The 17,711-nt window shown below is 37.6% G+C and overlaps 1 protein-coding gene across 1 annotated transcript in view; it reads right to left on the reverse strand.

Annotated features, from left to right (window-relative positions):
• The window catches only part of TMTC2 (transmembrane and tetratricopeptide repeat containing 2), a 147,804-nt gene that overhangs the window by 43,608 nt on the left and 86,485 nt on the right, over positions 1 to 17,711 (reverse strand). The window contains exons 7-8 of the mRNA XM_026066102.1: positions 17,108 to 17,229; positions 1,868 to 1,949 (exon numbers count right to left, since the gene is read on the reverse strand). Coding sequence (XP_025921887.1) covers positions 1,868 to 1,949; positions 17,108 to 17,229 — 204 coding nt within the window. The remainder of the gene's footprint in view (positions 1 to 1,867; positions 1,950 to 17,107; positions 17,230 to 17,711) is intronic.

Raw genomic sequence — 17,711 nt, forward strand, 5'->3', positions numbered from 1 at the left:
TTCATTTAAATGCTGTAAAGCTGTCTGTATATGAAGTATTTCATAACAGAGACCCAGTGCTTGGGAGAGCGAGTCTTCTGTGTCTATAGCCCTGCAGTATCAGATTTTACTACTATATTCCAAACACTGACCAAATTTTGACCTTCATTCCTCTGCAGAGCAGAGTCTTATGTATGTTGCAATAATGACCTCTGCGCAATGAAATAGAAATCACTAGGTATTGTATCTATGATACAACAGAGGAAAAACTTGCTAAATGTTTTAGGGAATAATCTTAATTAGGAAACAATATGCTATTTTCATACTGTAGTCTGGTAATGAAGAAGCCAATACATCATAGATGAACGATGATCCCAATAACCTTTCTTTTAGCTTTAGGCCACCCGAAAATGACACAGAGGCAATATTCCAGTGGAAAAAAACAAAACAAAACAAAACAAAAACAAAACAAACCTCCTGCAAGCTTTTTAAGTAATGCTAGGAAAAAAGAAAAAAAGCCTAGATCTGTAATAAAATGTACACAATCATAATAAGTTCAATTGCCAAGATGGAATTTTCAGACCTGCCTTTGCATTTGCATTCAGATAGATTTCCTAATAACCAGGGCTGGAAGGGGCCTTGAGTATGATTTCAAGAAACAATCTACTGCAACTTTTACTGATTATCTTGAGATCCCATCAACCGCACTTAAATCCAATTAAAATAATGGAGCTTATGTGCACAAATACACCTATCAAATTTACCTGTACAGCTATAAATAGAAGACAAGGTCACTAACTGCAACAATCCTTGATACAAAGTAAGAGGAATGCAACACTGAACTGCATTCGTTTAAATACTATGACATGTTCTAAGTAACAATGCATGCATTGATTCTGGAAGTCTAACATACGGGATTTTACACTGCAGATAACCAAACAGAAAGACAACATGCCAGCAATTCAGAGGAAGAAATCACACAAAGTAAAAACAAAGTTATTACGTGAGATTCGTTTTCCCTTTTGGCCACTCATTTTCATTTATTTTACATTTATTAGTTGGAACCAGCAGAGGAAATTAAAACAATATATGAAGATATATATAGTGTGCCTGTGGTTCCCCACTTTCCTCTTTAACTAAGATGAAATTTATTCCTTCTTCCTATATTTTTCAATTGGGACTACATAGCTAGCATTTTTAGATTTGTCTATTATCAGCTTTAAAATACAGTAAGAATTAGTCCATAAAGTTAAATATTTTTGGTTCCTTGGGACTAATCACATCTGGAAATATTTTTTGCACATCCAGCAAAAGCAATCCAAAGTTATAAGGATACCTTCAAATTAACTGTGTGCTTTAAGCACATTAGTGGCTTAGTATGACAGAGGTATAGCCAACTTGTTAAAAACCTTTTATAATACTTATCTATTTCAAGCTACGAAGATGCTGGAAAGGAGGCAGATGTAAGGCCCATAAACACTCAACAAAAAGCAGACACAGGCATCTACAGAGCTGATGCACTCTGAAGCATAACCTTTAGTTGCCCACCCACCGGCTGCAAGCAAAGCTAGGCCAACACTGTTAATAATAATTCCAGGCTATGAAGCTTTGACATATGGCAATAGTCACCTTCCTTCTTTCCCAGAGAGGCAGCAAGTCTGAAATTCCCCTCACAGGAGGAAAGCTATGTAAAATACGAAAATCTTCCTCTCCCTTTGCAGCAATTAACAAATTGAAATGGAGATGAAGTTATACATGGTAGATTAGCTTCTTTCCCATTAAAGGAGGTATTTTGCCAGTAGCACTTTTCAAATCCTTAATCACTCTGGGCAACTAACAGTGAGCCTGGACTATGTGTGGAAACCCTGTCTATCTATGTGAACCTTACCATAATGCATGTAACAGTTTCCTTTGGTAGGGTCCAGCTGAATAGCCTTCATGAAGTACTTCTCTGCCTCGTTCTTGCGTCCCTTAAAAAAAAAAAAAAAAAAGAGTTAAAAAAATATTTTAACAGTGTGTCACCATGGAGCCATCATGTGCAGTTACGATTTCAAAATTCCAGGCACTAGAGAAAAACAATTACTATTATCACTGGACTTAGCCTAAGTAAATATGAATGTTTAAAGTGTTACAGTAAGTTCTGTGGTCAGCTACTTCAGCTGCAGATCTCCAGACTGAGTAAAAAATGTATCCAACCCTGTCAATGTTCATGAACTAAGGAAGTGGTAGAAATCCATTGCAACAAATACTGTAAAGGGATTTGGGTGAACGTGGAGCTATATGCTACTTTTCTGGCAGGCATCAGGACAAGCATTATACAGACCCAGGCTAAAACGGGGAGAGAGGGGAGTCAGGCTCAGTCATCGTCATTAACAAAAAGATAGACAAATGAGAAAAGCATGTGTTAATTTGACCAAATAGCACTATATACACAGCTGACAGTAAAGTCACTAAAAAGAAAGGAACACAAATAGAAAATATTTCTGATTTTAACACAGGAAGCAAGATTTCACCCAAAGTCAGAGCTCTGTAAACCATAAAACATAACAGAAATAGAAACAGTAATTTTTGAAGACAATGACCAATGCTATGACAAAATGTCAGTAAAAAACAGAAATGGTGGTAAAAAGAGCAGGCATACCCTAAACTACAGATTCTCTTGTCACTGAAACCATCAAGTCACTGAAGTTGCACTATCAGGCACAAAGTGCCGGAGCAGATCTATTACTGGTCATTACTCTTTTCATGAAGAAAACAGTAATATTGGATTAGCCTAGTCTGATACTCAACCACCAGTCAGCGTCAGCTATTCAGTAAGGTACCTGTGATCAGTTTATCCCTAACCCCAGGAAATTAGTTGCTGCGGTTTGTATTATAAGGTAGAGGGCCTCCAGAACAAAGAACAACCGCTGTGGAAGAAAGGCACTGTGGTCGGTGCTCGCAGGGCTGCCCTGAGTGCTATTTCACAGATATATGCACACAGGCTTTCTCAGGTTATGTGGTCTAGAAATAGATATCTGAACGTTGCATACATCCTGCACTATCCCACAAGTTAACACAGGAATAATAACAAGGTCTGTTCATGATTATAGCTGCTCCAGATTCTCAGTATTCCCCTCAAGGGAATTGCCTTAAAGACAATAAAATAAAGAGAGAGAAAAGTTCTGCAGCACACCAAGAAGTTTATCAAGACCAGGTTTTATCAAAACCAAGATAGCAGGCAAGTTTCCAAGAGAGCGTCCTGGTAGAGATACCAGCAGCCTTATCATTTACACTGACATAGTTTCACAAAATGAATGTTCATGGCAGGTAAGAATTTATTATTTAATAAAAATTTCTTTGGTAAACCCATATGCCTTAAACTCACCATATTCACAAAGCATGAGGCTTCCGTCAGCCAAATGATGCAATGGTGATAAGAATATGCTATCTTATATTGCAATGTTGTACTGCCTCACTTTTTTTTTTTTAATATACAGCATACAACTATGGTTCAGAACAAGAAGTGAAGAAGAAAATAATCTCCAATTGCAAACATGGCATAAATTCCTGTCAGTATAAAATAATTATTCAAATTAAAATTGTTCAGAATTTTACATAGAAAATCTTTTGGAGGGGAGGGGGCGCTGTTGGCATTTATTTTATTTTTTTTATTTTTTTTTAATTTTAACTAAACTTTACACATTTAACTGCAAGGTTAGCATTCCTAGTCTGGCAAAAGGTATTGCGACATATGCAAGTCCAGTCTAGATGCTCCTAAATGACAGGCACCAACCATATATATCACTAATACTGACAGAAATAACACTTACAGATTTTACATCATTGCTTTTTTAATGGATTAACATCATTAGTCTTAGCTGGTTGCACTCTGCCTCTATCTATTTCTAGCATGTAAAAGGACAGTTCACTGAATATGGTCACAAAATATGTAACTTCTGCCTACAGAACTATGACCATAAGGCCATGAATATTTGTCAGACATAATTAATTTTCATTTATTGGGATCACCAAAAATACATGACTGCTCCATTCTTTTTGGCACTTTCCAAATGCCATCCTGCACCCAAGGTGTGACCAGTCAGGAGACCTGGAGCACATAATGATGACAGGTGCCAGTGTATACAGCATCAAAAGAATGACTGAGCTATTAACAGGCCCAAATACTCCTTTAACTCAAAAAAGGCGGGGGGGGGAATCTTATGCTGTATCACCTAAGGCATAAAATGAGCTGACTACAAATGATCAGCACAGAGCCATTTGTTCATGCTGGCCGTCATTTTAATATACCCACACTTGTCATGAAACGAATGAAAGCACTGTCTCGCAGAACAGCGCTCCGAGGAAGCTTGCGCCATGCTGTCTACCATGTCCGCTTTGGTGCCACCTGCCTGCTGTTAAAATGTCAATACCTCAGCACAGATTTAATAAGCTTTATTGGTGTGTCAGATGATCTAAAATCCAAACATCTGACAGAATCAGGCTATTCCACCATTAAACTTTAGCATTTATCCAACTTACATCTGCCGCAAGGCAATAACTTTCTTCTGCGATCCAATGTGCACCTTCACTAACATAACAGAATATATACAGTGTATAGTTGGATTAAGATGGCAACCCCAGTTTCTATCTTTTCCCATTGTATGGGTTCAGTGTTAAATAAAACAGAGGGAATAAAATCCTAGATTTTAAAGCAAATCCACAGTAATTATTTAAACAGCTGAAAAATAGTGACTTGGTGCAGGATGGCATTTTATGTGCGCATTCACTGTTATGTGCATTGACCCATAGAAATGCAGGCATTGAGAGCCACTGGAAAGCTCCCAATTTCTAGCAGGAGAGTTTGCAGTTGTACATACACAACCACATGCTTTGGCAACGTCAAAAAGTAAAAAATATAGGTTTACAACTGCATACTAGCAGGATTATTTCAAGGATAAAAAGTTATTCATAAGATTTTAATGGAAGGACTTGATGGCTTTGAGGATTAATAAAGGGATAAAAAAAATACTTTTCACCTATTGGTCACTAGTTCATATCCAGTCCTGGTCGGTAGCTAATGAAAAGGTGTTATTTGACAGCTACTAGTTTGCTCTGGGGAAACAAGTAGGTGGTCCTAGCCCAAAACCTAATGGAGATACTCAATCCAACTCCACACGAAGCACCAGGACATTTATGGCATTTCCGTGCAGACACCAAGGATACACCAGCATGAAACAACGAATGGCAATCTCATTGCTGGGGAGAAGATGCTTCATGAAGACAATTCACATTTTGGGAGACTGTGCTGATATCCTCCTTACTGGACCTGGAAAGTATACATAAGTAAAGTATGGCTCTTATAAGCTAGCACACCAGCTGTCCTGGCTTTCGGAAATATCCCACTCTCCACAGATCATGCAGACTCCAAATTGGTGTGGCTAGTTGTTTGCAGTTTTTGAAGTTGAATAGTTATTAAGCATTTGAATATGAATTAAGGAGCTCAGTTTTTAAGACACCAATGCTTTGCAGGTGTCAACTGAAAGGGTTTTTATTTATTTATTTTTTCCTGAGAGACCAGACACTGGGCCTGACCTTGCTAATATGGTCAGATATATTGCTTAACTGGGCTTTCCTACAAAAGACTTATGATTACCATGATGAAAGAGAGCTAGCTAAGGGCAGTTGACATATCAGTAAAATTCCTTGCATTTATCCTTAAAATATTAAAAAATTAAGGATAAAACTACTGTTTTTTTCTACCTACTCCAATTTTTTTCCTCACGCTGCTGGCAGACTGTGCCAAATTTATGTTGAGGCAGCTGGTGTACTTCAGGCTGCCGGAGGCCCAAGACCCTAAGATGCTAATAAAATTGGAAAAGATTAATACAGCTGAGCAGCTCTGAATAACTCTCTTGTGCAGACTAAGGTGACACAGTGGCTAGTGGTAAGGTGGTTCAACAAATTAGGTGGTCTCTGCATTTTCACCTGGTTTCGTATTTCATAAATATGCATCATGCTTGAATCTGTGCAAGGGTTTAATCAGTAAAGCAGAGACTCCACTCTTCGGTAGAGTGATACAGTCTTCAAAACTTTTTAATTAGCTGAGCTAACTAAACTAAAATAACAAGTGAACTGAAGAGTTATCAAGGAGTTATCAAAGACTTATCAAGAATCAACAAGGTCACTGATATATACCAGCTCTACGTCCCTCCTCTAAAAATTAATACTTAAGTGAAGAAAGGACTTTAATACACTCAGGATGAAAATAATCCCTGGCAGGATCAATCAGATACAATTTATTCTTTTAGTTCTATCACCTATTTGCACCTTGAGTGGTTCCCTTCCTACTGGAGCTTAAGCATTTTTGAACATGATACCACTGCTTATATATAGATTTAGGAATCTAAAACACAGCTCATAACTTTACTGGCTTAGGGCATGATTCAAAGCCTATGAAGGTGACATTTTCTTCAAGCAAAGCAGTATGTATCTGATTAAGCAATAATATATTAGACCTATTTGACATTCATTTTCTTGTTTTATGGGTATCATATCACAAAAAGCATTCTTGCTTTATTAAAGCATACAAAATGATATATAAAAATAGTTTTTTTTCTGGAAGATCGTTTGTTTTATATACATGTGTATGTATATGTGTGTGTGTATATATATATATACACACGTGTGTATATATATATATACGTGTGTGTGTGTGTGTATATATATATATATATATATATAGTGTGTCTTTCTTTTTTGGAAACCATGATGTATAAAAGGAATTTACATCAGGTTAAATTACTGTTAACACTCCAAAAAAATTGTGTACAGTCTTAGATAAACTTTTAAAGAACAGATTTCATTGCACACCTTGTGATTTATTTACTTCCTAGAAACATATTGAAATGTTCACCTTGGTCATTATGCTTTAGATGATTATTTTATATCAAGAATACGTAATGAAATGTTAAGTAAATTTCCATGTTAGGCACTTTCTTTTCCATTCAGTCTTAAGCCACATTTTATATTTTCTGATAAAGTAGTGTATTAATATCTACTCGTATTTCACCAGCCAGTCAGCAGAATATAAATTCACTATCTCCACATGCTGCTTTCATGAAGTCCTATCATTTTTTCCTAAACTAAATTTGGCTTATATCATGCATTCTTCTATGATTACAGCCAAAATTACTATATGCAGAGTAATAACAGATGAGTGGGGGCTATATTCAACCACGTAACAAAACAAAGAGATAACCCTCTTTCATGAAAACAGCTAATCCTGTGTGTGTCAGTGGTTCCTATAACAAGCTTTACATTTATATTGAGTAAAGTGAGAAATTTTGGGCTCCCCCTTATTTCATCTACAGGAAGTTAGAAACAAGATACAGAGGATAAGATCCCTAAAGGAGGTTGGTTAGGGATTACATGCATAAATACCTTTAAAGAGCTGCTCCAGTGTCATTTACCAACTAGTTAGACATCTATTTTATATTTAAATGAAAATATTCCGCTTTACAATTAATTCTGTTACATTTGGCATGCAGCCAAAAATATGGCCTAAGGGAACTGAAAAGCGCATCTATGAATGCAATACTTGTGGCACGTGGCCAACCTCAAAAGAAGTACAACTTCAAGACATGTCAGTTATTGAAATTTCTATAGTTTGGAAATCCTGATATTCAGCCTGGAGGTGTTAATGCACCAGATAACCAAATCTAAAACAAAACAGGGCTTATGGTTCTTAATTCAATAAACACGAATTGCCACATTGAAGGGGGACCCTCTCCAAATAAATTGCTTGTAAATGGGAAATCAAAAACAACAAAAGAAAACTTTGACGTTTTGCAAATTTCAGAACTAGATTCAAACTTTGTGCTTGGATCAGTTTTATCCTTCAAGGGATTTAAAGTGACAAGAAAAACTATAATGTCTGTGTCAAACCTGGAAGAAAAAATGGATACACAGGAGAAAATATCTGTAAAGTAACAGTGCTCATTGCTTGGCTTACTTTAATCTCTTATGGAGAATCTACCCAAGGATTCAATGTAATTTATACTTTGTTATGATAGAAGTTTAACTGAAATACCTTATTTTCATTTAAAAATTCTTCCTAGAAAGAAACAGTATTAACAGCCTAGGGATTTAGGCTCACAAAATGAGATATCTAACAAACAGCTTTGCTCATCTAGTTAAATTGACCCATTTCGAAAATGCCTTTTAATTTACTAAAGATCTCTATATGTGTAGGCTTTTGTTTATCTTTCCCAAAAGAAGTATTATTAAAAATACATATCTTTCCATTTTAAAAGAATTGATTACTAAAAGAAGGGATAAACTACTCTAGAAAATCATATCTAACTTTAACATACAGCGTTTCGATTGCTAAGTCTTAAGATGAGTCATGCCTGTTCTGACATTATAACTGTTCTTCCTTGCTCCTGTTTTTTTTTAAAAAATTGTGTAAATTTAGTGAGACAGAAAAAGAGTAGCCATCAAGCTACAACAGTGAAACTAGACTATGACAGAGCTGTCCAACAGAAGTGCAGACTTCCTTTCTGTGCTACAACATATTAAGCAAATAGTTATAGAAAGCGTTGAGTTAGTCTATTCATTCTTGCACTACATTCCTCTTTTCCTCTGCTGTCCCCTTTCTTTCTGTTCTTACTGGCTTCTACTTAGGTCCATCTTTTTATTTATTTATATTTATTTTGGGATGACTTTCAAGGACTACACCGATTACTAAATATTGTAGGGAATTTCACAGTGGCGCTCTGAGTAATTTAACCACTAACTGAGTATGGCAGCATACCTTTCTGGCCTTCAGCTTGTCAGAAACACAAGCAAACAAACAACTGCAGGCAAAAATAAGGCCACCCACTGAAGAGGGAATATCTTGAAACTGAGAAAATTTATTTCACTTCAGTGTTGATACTTGAATGTCACAACCTTGTTTCTTTTATTTTAATCCAAAACAGTGCCAGTCTCTATCATGTCTGTGTCCTCATCCCTCCCTTAGGAGAAAAATGTTTTAAAATAAAATATTTTAGATTTTAGGGAATCTTCTAGTGTGATTATGACTGAATTTAATATGGTTTAGAGCTGTAATACAGAAATTTTATATGGCAAAATAAATTTTTCTTACAGCACTTTGGGTGATTTTCCAAGCCTGTAAAAACAGATGAATAGCACTGTGTGGAGCTATGTAAAATGCAAGAAATCATTGTGTCATTTTTTCCCAGAGAAATACATCAAAGCTTGTAATTCCTAGATGCAACATGCTAATTACTAAAACAGTAAGCTGCCCCTAACTACATTAGCCAGAGTAGGCATTATTACCAACTATGTGAGGGGCAGTACGTGGGGTGAAGTCCACTCACAACAGATAAAGCAAATCTTCAGCCCAGATTTATCTATAATGCAAATAAAGCTTCTTGCAACAGAGGGCTATTGCAGCAATCATCCACTGTCTGACAGCAGGGGCCACTGGAAGGGAGGGTTTATCAGCGCCCCCTCTGACAGTAGACTGAAGGCGGGGGGGAGGGAAAGCTTTACTTATGCATGATATTTTCTTAGCATTATAGCCAACCCTTCTTCTCCTAGAAGGCCTATTTTTATAATGGAAAATGAATTACAGCACATGCTCACGGTCTCACCTGGCCCTGTCATTTTTGACAGACTCATTTATATCTTAGAACTGGGAGCCTTGCAATTTTAAAGCCTTTTACAAAAATTATGCTTTCCTTTGTGATACAGAAATAAATTACCTAAGTAAGGGATAAGGCCCAGGTGCTTTGACTCTAAACTCATGTGCTACCAGTAGACTGACTAGGTCAACTAACACATCACTTTGACAAATAAATTTCTCAAGTAATTTATGCAGCTTAACAAGTGAGAGATATAAGAAGAACATGGAAATACATAATGATAAAGCACTGCAGTGCTAAAGAGCTATACTTTGTTTCTGAAAATAAATAAATAAAAGAACAGCAGAAACTTAAACCCCAGACAATTGGCTGCTTTCCAATTATTCTACTAGCTGTGCAGCTAATCATACCTTTTAACCAGTAAATTTTGCTGTTTTAATATATCTTCCGGAAAACTGAAGCTCAGTGAGCTATAATTTTCAGATATGAACATATAATATTATCCAATATATGGGTTATGTGACTATTAATATTAGATAAGAAGACTGTAAATTCATTAGCCCCATTCCTTTGGAGCTCTTCAGTTTGTCTGCATTTTTCCTGCGTGTACAGGGACATGCTCAAGTCCATCTGGCATTTGCTTTATCCCAGCAAAGCTAACAAGACTTGAGACAAATATTTGCATTAAAAAAAATTCTTTCAGTACAAATAAGAATTTTTGACTCCAAAGTTTTTATTGCATACAAATTACAACTATACCACTTATTTTTTTTCAAGAATCAATGACAATTTAACAGCTGGTTTTGGTTTATTTTTTTGTTTTGTGTCTACACAGTTTATATTGAAATGTAACTTACAGTTATTACAAGCTGGACAGCATATTCTGAGTTTTAAGAACCTCTATAGCTATTCAGAAAGTAAACTTTACTGACAGTAATTTTGATGAGAATGACATCCTTAATATTTTAAATTATTATTGCAGGACATGAGTTTGTCATCAAAAGGCTTTTGGGGATAGGGAGGGGAAGCTTGTTTTATTTGGATTTCTATTTCACTTTTTACTTTTTGCTTTCATTGTGTTTCTTTGATTTTGTGTCATTCCAAACTTCTGGATGCACACATGCAAAATTTGGATACATTTCGAAGAAGAAAATATTATTTCTTCAGGTTTGTCTAATGACCAGTCAGAGATTTGTCTCATACTGCTCTATACTGTCAACTTTCACATACTTCTAAACTTAAACTCAAAAAAAAAAAAAAAAAAACCCTCCTATTCTTGAATAGATACATTTTGAACTATGTATTAAAAATTTTGTAAAAGTAAACAAAATGCTTGTTAATATCCTCAAAGTCATTTAGAATGTTCATTTGGAGGAAAGAGAATGTGGCATAGAAATAAAAAAATACTGTGTTGTCCTTTAAAGGCTTTCTGGAATATATGTAAGTTTATGAATGAAATCATTTACAAATTGTATGTGCTTATACTGAGCATACACAAAACCAAAAGAATTAGCACAAGGAAATTTTAATAGCATAGATTAGACTTTTGCTTTCTATGGCTGATTTCATCTTATAAAATGCAAGATTAAAATGTAAATTGCCCTTTGGAACAGTAGTGACATTAGCTACATGCAAATCAGAAGCTGGCAAAAATCAGCCTCAGATGATGACATGAATTAGTATCTGTCACTTACAGCATGATTACAATCATTTTAAGTTTACCCCCCTGGATGAATTGTGATTTACCTTTTTGGCAGCTGTAAAAATGATGCAGCTCATGAACTCACAAAAGGCAGAACATTCAAGTAGTAGATAATCCTGCTTAAAAATCTCTTCTCAGCAAGACAGAATAATAGATTTTAATATTAAATACATGTAAGTACCAGGACTTTGATTCTTAACAGTGTGTTTTAGTACACTGGAACTGGCTTCAGCATGGAAACAAGGAAAGGTATGTAAAATCATAGAACAATTCATGTTGGAAGAGACCTCAAGATATCATCCTGTCCAATCTCCTGCTCAAAGCAGGGTCCACACTGACTTCAGTCCAGATTGCTCATGCAAGTTATTGTTCAAGTTAGAAATAAAAAAATAACTATTCTACATTGCTAAGCTAATAAATTCACCTAGTGTGCAGTGCCTTTATTTTAAACTATGCTGTAGAACCCATCAGTGAAGGGGGGGTGGGGGAAGAAAGACAGGCACAAGTCATTGTGAATTTAGAAAATATGTTTTTCTTATGCACAGTTCCTAGTTTGTGTCTGATAAAACCATGGCCATGAAACATGGACAAAAGAAATGGCTCGCACTCTGGAAAATGCTCATTTGTTTATATGCCCACGGGTATGAAACTGTAGAAAGCTTTTGCTGAAACTTGGGAAATTACAGCCTGCTGCAACAACAAACAATTCTGCAAATCCCAATACACTGGGCATACGTTGCCCTCCCAGTTGCTCACAGGAAGGGGAAGAAAACAGCAGGTACAAGAAGCTGGTCCAGCTACCCAGAGTGGCACTAAGGGAATAAATGAATCATGTCATGCTGCTCCTAGTAGGTGTTAATACTGGCAACAGACTGCAGGAGGCAGAAAAGCTGGGGTTAAAATTAAGCCACTCCATTGCAGTTTAAGTCAGGAAGTAAAACATTACTGAATTTGTGAACTTTCTAGGTTTGATTTTGCTGCTAGGGTTTTATATAGTACAATTGCCTTTGGCTGGAATGAAGGAGCTTGTCTGAAACCTTTCTCTTCCCCTCACCCTCCAATTTCACTGATAGAGAAAATTTTTCTATCTACATTAGCACCTATTTCCACCCTTCACTTTTACACAAAAGAGACGTGATAAAAAGACACAGAGAAATGTTATCAATAGTTTTGTGTCAGCATTTACTATTCAAAGAAAGGATTTAAAGAAGTCAGAATTTTGGTTCCAAAAAAAAAAAAAAGAAAAGATAGATGACAGGAAATATGCCTCCAAAATGTCTCTCCTCTTACATCAGAAAATTAAAGTACGCTTTCCTCTGGCCTAAATACACAGGCTGTGAATAAATGACAGTGAGTCTAAGTAGCAAGATTTAATAGAAGAAGAAATCACTGTGGTATCTCAAGTTAGGTACTTGAACAACTATGCCAAAGGGAGCAGCTCTAACTATACCGAATTCCAAGGAAGTCTATGCAGACTTCCAGTAAGCACGTCAGTTATGGCAATCACATACATACTATGGGAACTAATACTAGTACAGTACAGTGTACTAGAAACTCGTCAAAATTCATTTCATGTGAATAAGTGAGCAGATGGTAGGCTGCAAAACTGATTAAGGGTAGATCTCCAACATGGAGACAAAAATTTCATATTCCACTGCCAAATCTCTTCATCATCCGATTTTTTATTGAATGCCTTTTCAGACTTTGTAGCTGAAAGAGTTAGATGAATTAAGTCCCAAATTTCAATAAAGACAAATGAACACTTTTTCTCATGAACAAAATATCCAGCAGAAAAATCTTCCTCCAACTATAATTACACTGTCTTACACTGTCACCAGCTTGTTGCTGGTTAGGTGTTTATGAAATCCTGCGTCACTACAGGAAGGACATCAGCACCGTCCTTTCAGCTTAGGCTGCTGTTAGTGGAATGGACAAGAACCCGTCTATACATGTTGTCCTGAATATGTGAAGAAGTGAGAGTGGTAAAAGAAAAAGTGTCAAGAGACAATAATAAATAACTTTGATGAGAACAGATTAAAATTATGGCAAAGAGCGGGTGCTGGTAAGCAAGCATGCATTAAAAAAGAAGAGGCAGAGTATTTTATTGGTCTATCATGCTGAGGTATACACTGTTCAAAGTTGTATACAGCTCCTGTCATTTTTGCTAATGAGACACATTCTTTCACAAACATAGCTCAGATCCTCAAGGCACAAACCACCTCACATGTATCTTGTGTTTATATCCCTGGAGAAATGTAAACAGTTCAATTCTGCTATAAGGATTTGTGTACATTTTTCATCACTTTCCTCTCAAAGTATGCCACTAACATTTAATGCTATTGCTGTACTTTCATAACAAGGGGACAAAATTAAAAAAAAAACTCTTTAGTGGCTCTCATTGCTTGTAAGGAATTATGAGATTGGGGTTTTTTGGTTTTGTTTTTTAAAGAAAACTGTGAGACTTTTTTCACAGAGAAACTGCAAGATATTCCCTAGCAGATCTTATATTTCATATACTCAGCAATCCAAAAAATATGCAGAAAAAAAACCACAAGAAAGTCAGGCGTAGGAAAAAAGAATAGAGAGATTTGTATTCAAATTGAGACACCTTTAAATCAAAGAACTTCTAAAAAGAAACCCATAATGCTGACTTTCTGATATTATTCTTAGGTGCAAAATACAAAGATATCCACCAGAAAAGCAAGGTCAATTAGGAAATTTTACTGTATAAACTACTTACAGTTCTATTCTAGAGGAAGGTGATCAGTATATGCATGTATTTGCCAGCATCTGAGAAATCTTAACTGGAAATGGAGATTACAGTAAAAAACAGTAAAAACTGTCTTTCCAGAGATTGAAAGTAATAGGCAGTGGGGATATAACACTAACAGCTTAACATCCATTAAAAGCTAAAGATCTCCATTCATACAGTGTTTGTTTTTTAAATCAAGCTTTGTATTTGACATTATGTGATAACACTTAACAATGTTTAATTCTTTCTAATTATGTTGTCACTTGCTGCTCCCACAGAATTCCTCTGTTCTAATCTCCTCCTGACTCCTCCTCCTTTTCCAAATTCAGCTACTTTTAGTAGCAATGGATCTGCCAGGAATTAATTCTGAACTACTTTTCTTAACTGAATCTCTCTACCGTGGCCAAGGTCTTTTTTGCTGAAAGACTGGATAGAGCATAAGCGAGGTCAGAGCGAAAGCTTATAGCTAGGCGAGAGGTTGAGGAGGCTATTCAGACTGAGGCACAAAGATTAAAGGTACCAATAGGGCATAGGAAGGAAACGTGAAACTACTGGGGTGAACGATGACAACAAATGTGGCAGAGAAAAACACAACATGGACAGGAAAGAGAGGAGATGGTCAGAAAAATGGGAATAATGAGAAACGGTAAATAATTTAAAACATAATTATTTTAGGGAAGCAAATGGAAATTCATTTTCATCTTCAAAACATGTGAAAATCCAGGAGGGATTGGCACTGTGCTATAACTAACACAGAGCCAGTTTAGCTGGGGCTACAAGCACCCACGAGTGCTGAGGGAGCTGGCAGATGCCATTGCTAAGCCACTCTCCATCATCTTTGAAAGGTCATGGAGAACAGGAGRGGTGCCCGAGGACTGGAAGAAAGCCAATGTCACCCCAGTCTTCAAAAAGGGCAAGAAGGAGGACCCAGGGAACTACAGGCCAGTCAGCCTCACCTCCATCCCTGGAAAGGTGATGGAGCAGCTCATCCTGGAGGCCATCTCCAAGCATGTGGAGGACAAGAAGGTGATCAGGAGTAGTCAGCACGGCTTCACCAAGGGGAAATCATGCCTAACCAATCTGATAGCCTTCTATGATGGAATGACTGGCTGGGTAGATGAGGGGAGAGCAGTGGATGTTGTCTACCTTGACTTCAGCAAGGCTTTTGACACTGTCTCCTGTAACATCCTCATAGGCAAGCTCAGGAAATGTGGGTTAGATGAGTGGACAGTGAGGTGGATTGAGAACTGGCTGAATGGCAGAGCTCAGAGGGTTGTGATCAGTGGTGCAGAGTCTAGTTGGAGGCCTGTAGCTAGCGGTGTCCCCCAGCGGTCAGTCCTGGGTCCAGTCTTGTTCAACTTCTTCATCAATGACCTGGATGAAGGGACAGAGTGCACCCTCAGCAAGTTGGCTGATGATACAAAACTGGGAGGAGTGGCGGATACACCAGAGGGCTGTGCTGCCATTCAGAGAGACCTGGACAGGCTGGAGAGGTGGGCAGAGAGGAACCTCATGAAATTCAACAAAGGCAAGTGCAGGGTCCTGCACCTGGGGAGGACTAACCCCCTGCACCAGTACAGGTTGGGGGTTGACCTGCTGGAAAGCAGCTCTGCAGAGAAGGACCTGGGAGTGCTGGTGGACACCAAGTTAAGCATGAGGCAGCAATGTGCCCTTGTGGCCAAGAAGGCCAATGGTATCCTGGGGTGCATCAGGAAGAGTGTTGACAGCAGGTCGAGGGAGGTGATTCTGCCCCTCTACTCAGCCCTGGTGAGGCCACATCTAGAGTACTGCGTCCAGTTCTGGGCTCCCCAGTACAAGAGGGATGTGGCACTACTGGAGCAAGTCCAGCGAAGGGCTACAAAGATGATTAGGGGACTGGAGCATCTCTCTTATGAGGAAAGACTGAGAGAGCTGGGCCTGTTTAGCCTGGAGAAGAGAAGGCTGAGAGGAGATCTTATCAATGTGTACAAGTATCTGAAGGGAGGGTGTCAAGAGGATGGGACCAGACTCTTTTCAGTGGTGCCGAGTGACAGGACACGAGGCAACGGGCACAAACTGAAACACAGACGCTTCCATCTGAACATGAGGAAATACTTTTTCACTGTGAAGGTGACAGAGCACTGGAACAGGTTGCCCAGAGAGGTTGTGGAGTCTCCTTCTCTGGAGATATTCAAAACGCGCCTGGATGCGATCCTGTGCAACGTGCTCTAGGTGACCCTGCTTGAGCAGGGGGGTTGGACTAGATGATCTCCAGAGGTCCCTTCCAACCTCAGCGATTCTGTGATTCTGTGATCTATATTCAAAATGCAGAGTAAATTCTGAAGAAATAAAAAAGTCCAACTCTCCTGATTTCTTTTTTGTGGAAGTATGTCTTAGAAGGTACTTGACTAGTTCTTTTTATACACTCAGAGAGATACTCCTTAAGAAGTGTAATTCAAAGCATGAGACACACAACTCGGGAAGTGTAGGTTACACTCCTAGCTCTGCCATGGGCTGCTAGTAGAAGTCCAGGCCAAACTCTGAACTTCCCTATACCACAACTGCATATCTGCATACAACCATATCTGCAGAATGAAGATAATATTTCAATATACTGCTGAATATCACAGTCTAACTAGTGTTACAAAAACATTTACAAAAGGAACCCTAATCCAATTAACATTAAGATGCCTTAGGATTCATATAAAAGAATATATTTTTATATTAATATCAGCACTTGTGACTTAAACTACTTATAATAAAGTCTTTTTCAGCCAAACAGAACTCCTTACAACTTGTTATAAGGCTCTGTTATAGCTTTATAACGTATGACCTGTTACATGCAATTATAACTGTTTTGTTCCAGCACAGAGGTGGGGGTATTTCAGTAATGAATAAAATGTTTCATAAATACCTACTCTGTCAAATTCTTTAATTAGAAGGCACTACTGAACTACAGTGATAAATAGAGCAATAAGCGATTTTAAGGCCAAGCTCTTGCCATTCCTTTACCTCAGCAACTTGAAAGGCCCGAGACTGACTCCCAGGAGCTGCTGATTAACTCACCGTTAGAGCCAGAAGTTTTCCGTAGGTGAGATGTGCTGGGATGTGGTCACTCTTGGATCTCAGTGACTCCACATACCAGTGCTCTGCTTCGGGCAGCCGGCTCATTCTCATGTAGGCTTCTCCTACAGGGTGAAACAAAAGCGAGTGAGAATACCCACGATTTCTGTAGATCTATCATTTCATTTAAGACACGCAAACAGTTTCACATTATAATTTGCTACTTATTATATGGGCAGAGATCTTGAACAGGGTGAAGTGCTTTGGATGCCTGCAATTAAAAGAAAATATATAAAATAAAGGTGCCTTACAGACACTTGAGTGAGGAGATTCTGAGTTATGGCCTTATTAGGGATGAAAGAGCATGAGTGAGATGAAAGTCTTGTTGGAATAGAATTGCAAGTGAGAGCTCCAGCTGCTAAATATCAATCAAAAGTCACAAAGTAACAGAAATTTTATCACATCTACTGTAGAAAAGCTACTTCTTTTCCATTAGGCTACATTGCACAGCATGGAGTGCAAGGGAGAATACAGAATGTGCTTTTATTTAACCATAATACATCAAGAACCTAGTTTAAAAAAAATGGCAAAGGTTAAGAAAACAGTC

This window comes from Apteryx rowi, unplaced genomic scaffold (genome assembly GCF_003343035.1).
Source record: "Apteryx rowi isolate R43461 unplaced genomic scaffold, aptRow1 scaffold_238, whole genome shotgun sequence".
Lineage (NCBI taxonomy): Eukaryota > Metazoa > Chordata > Aves > Apterygiformes > Apterygidae > Apteryx > Apteryx rowi.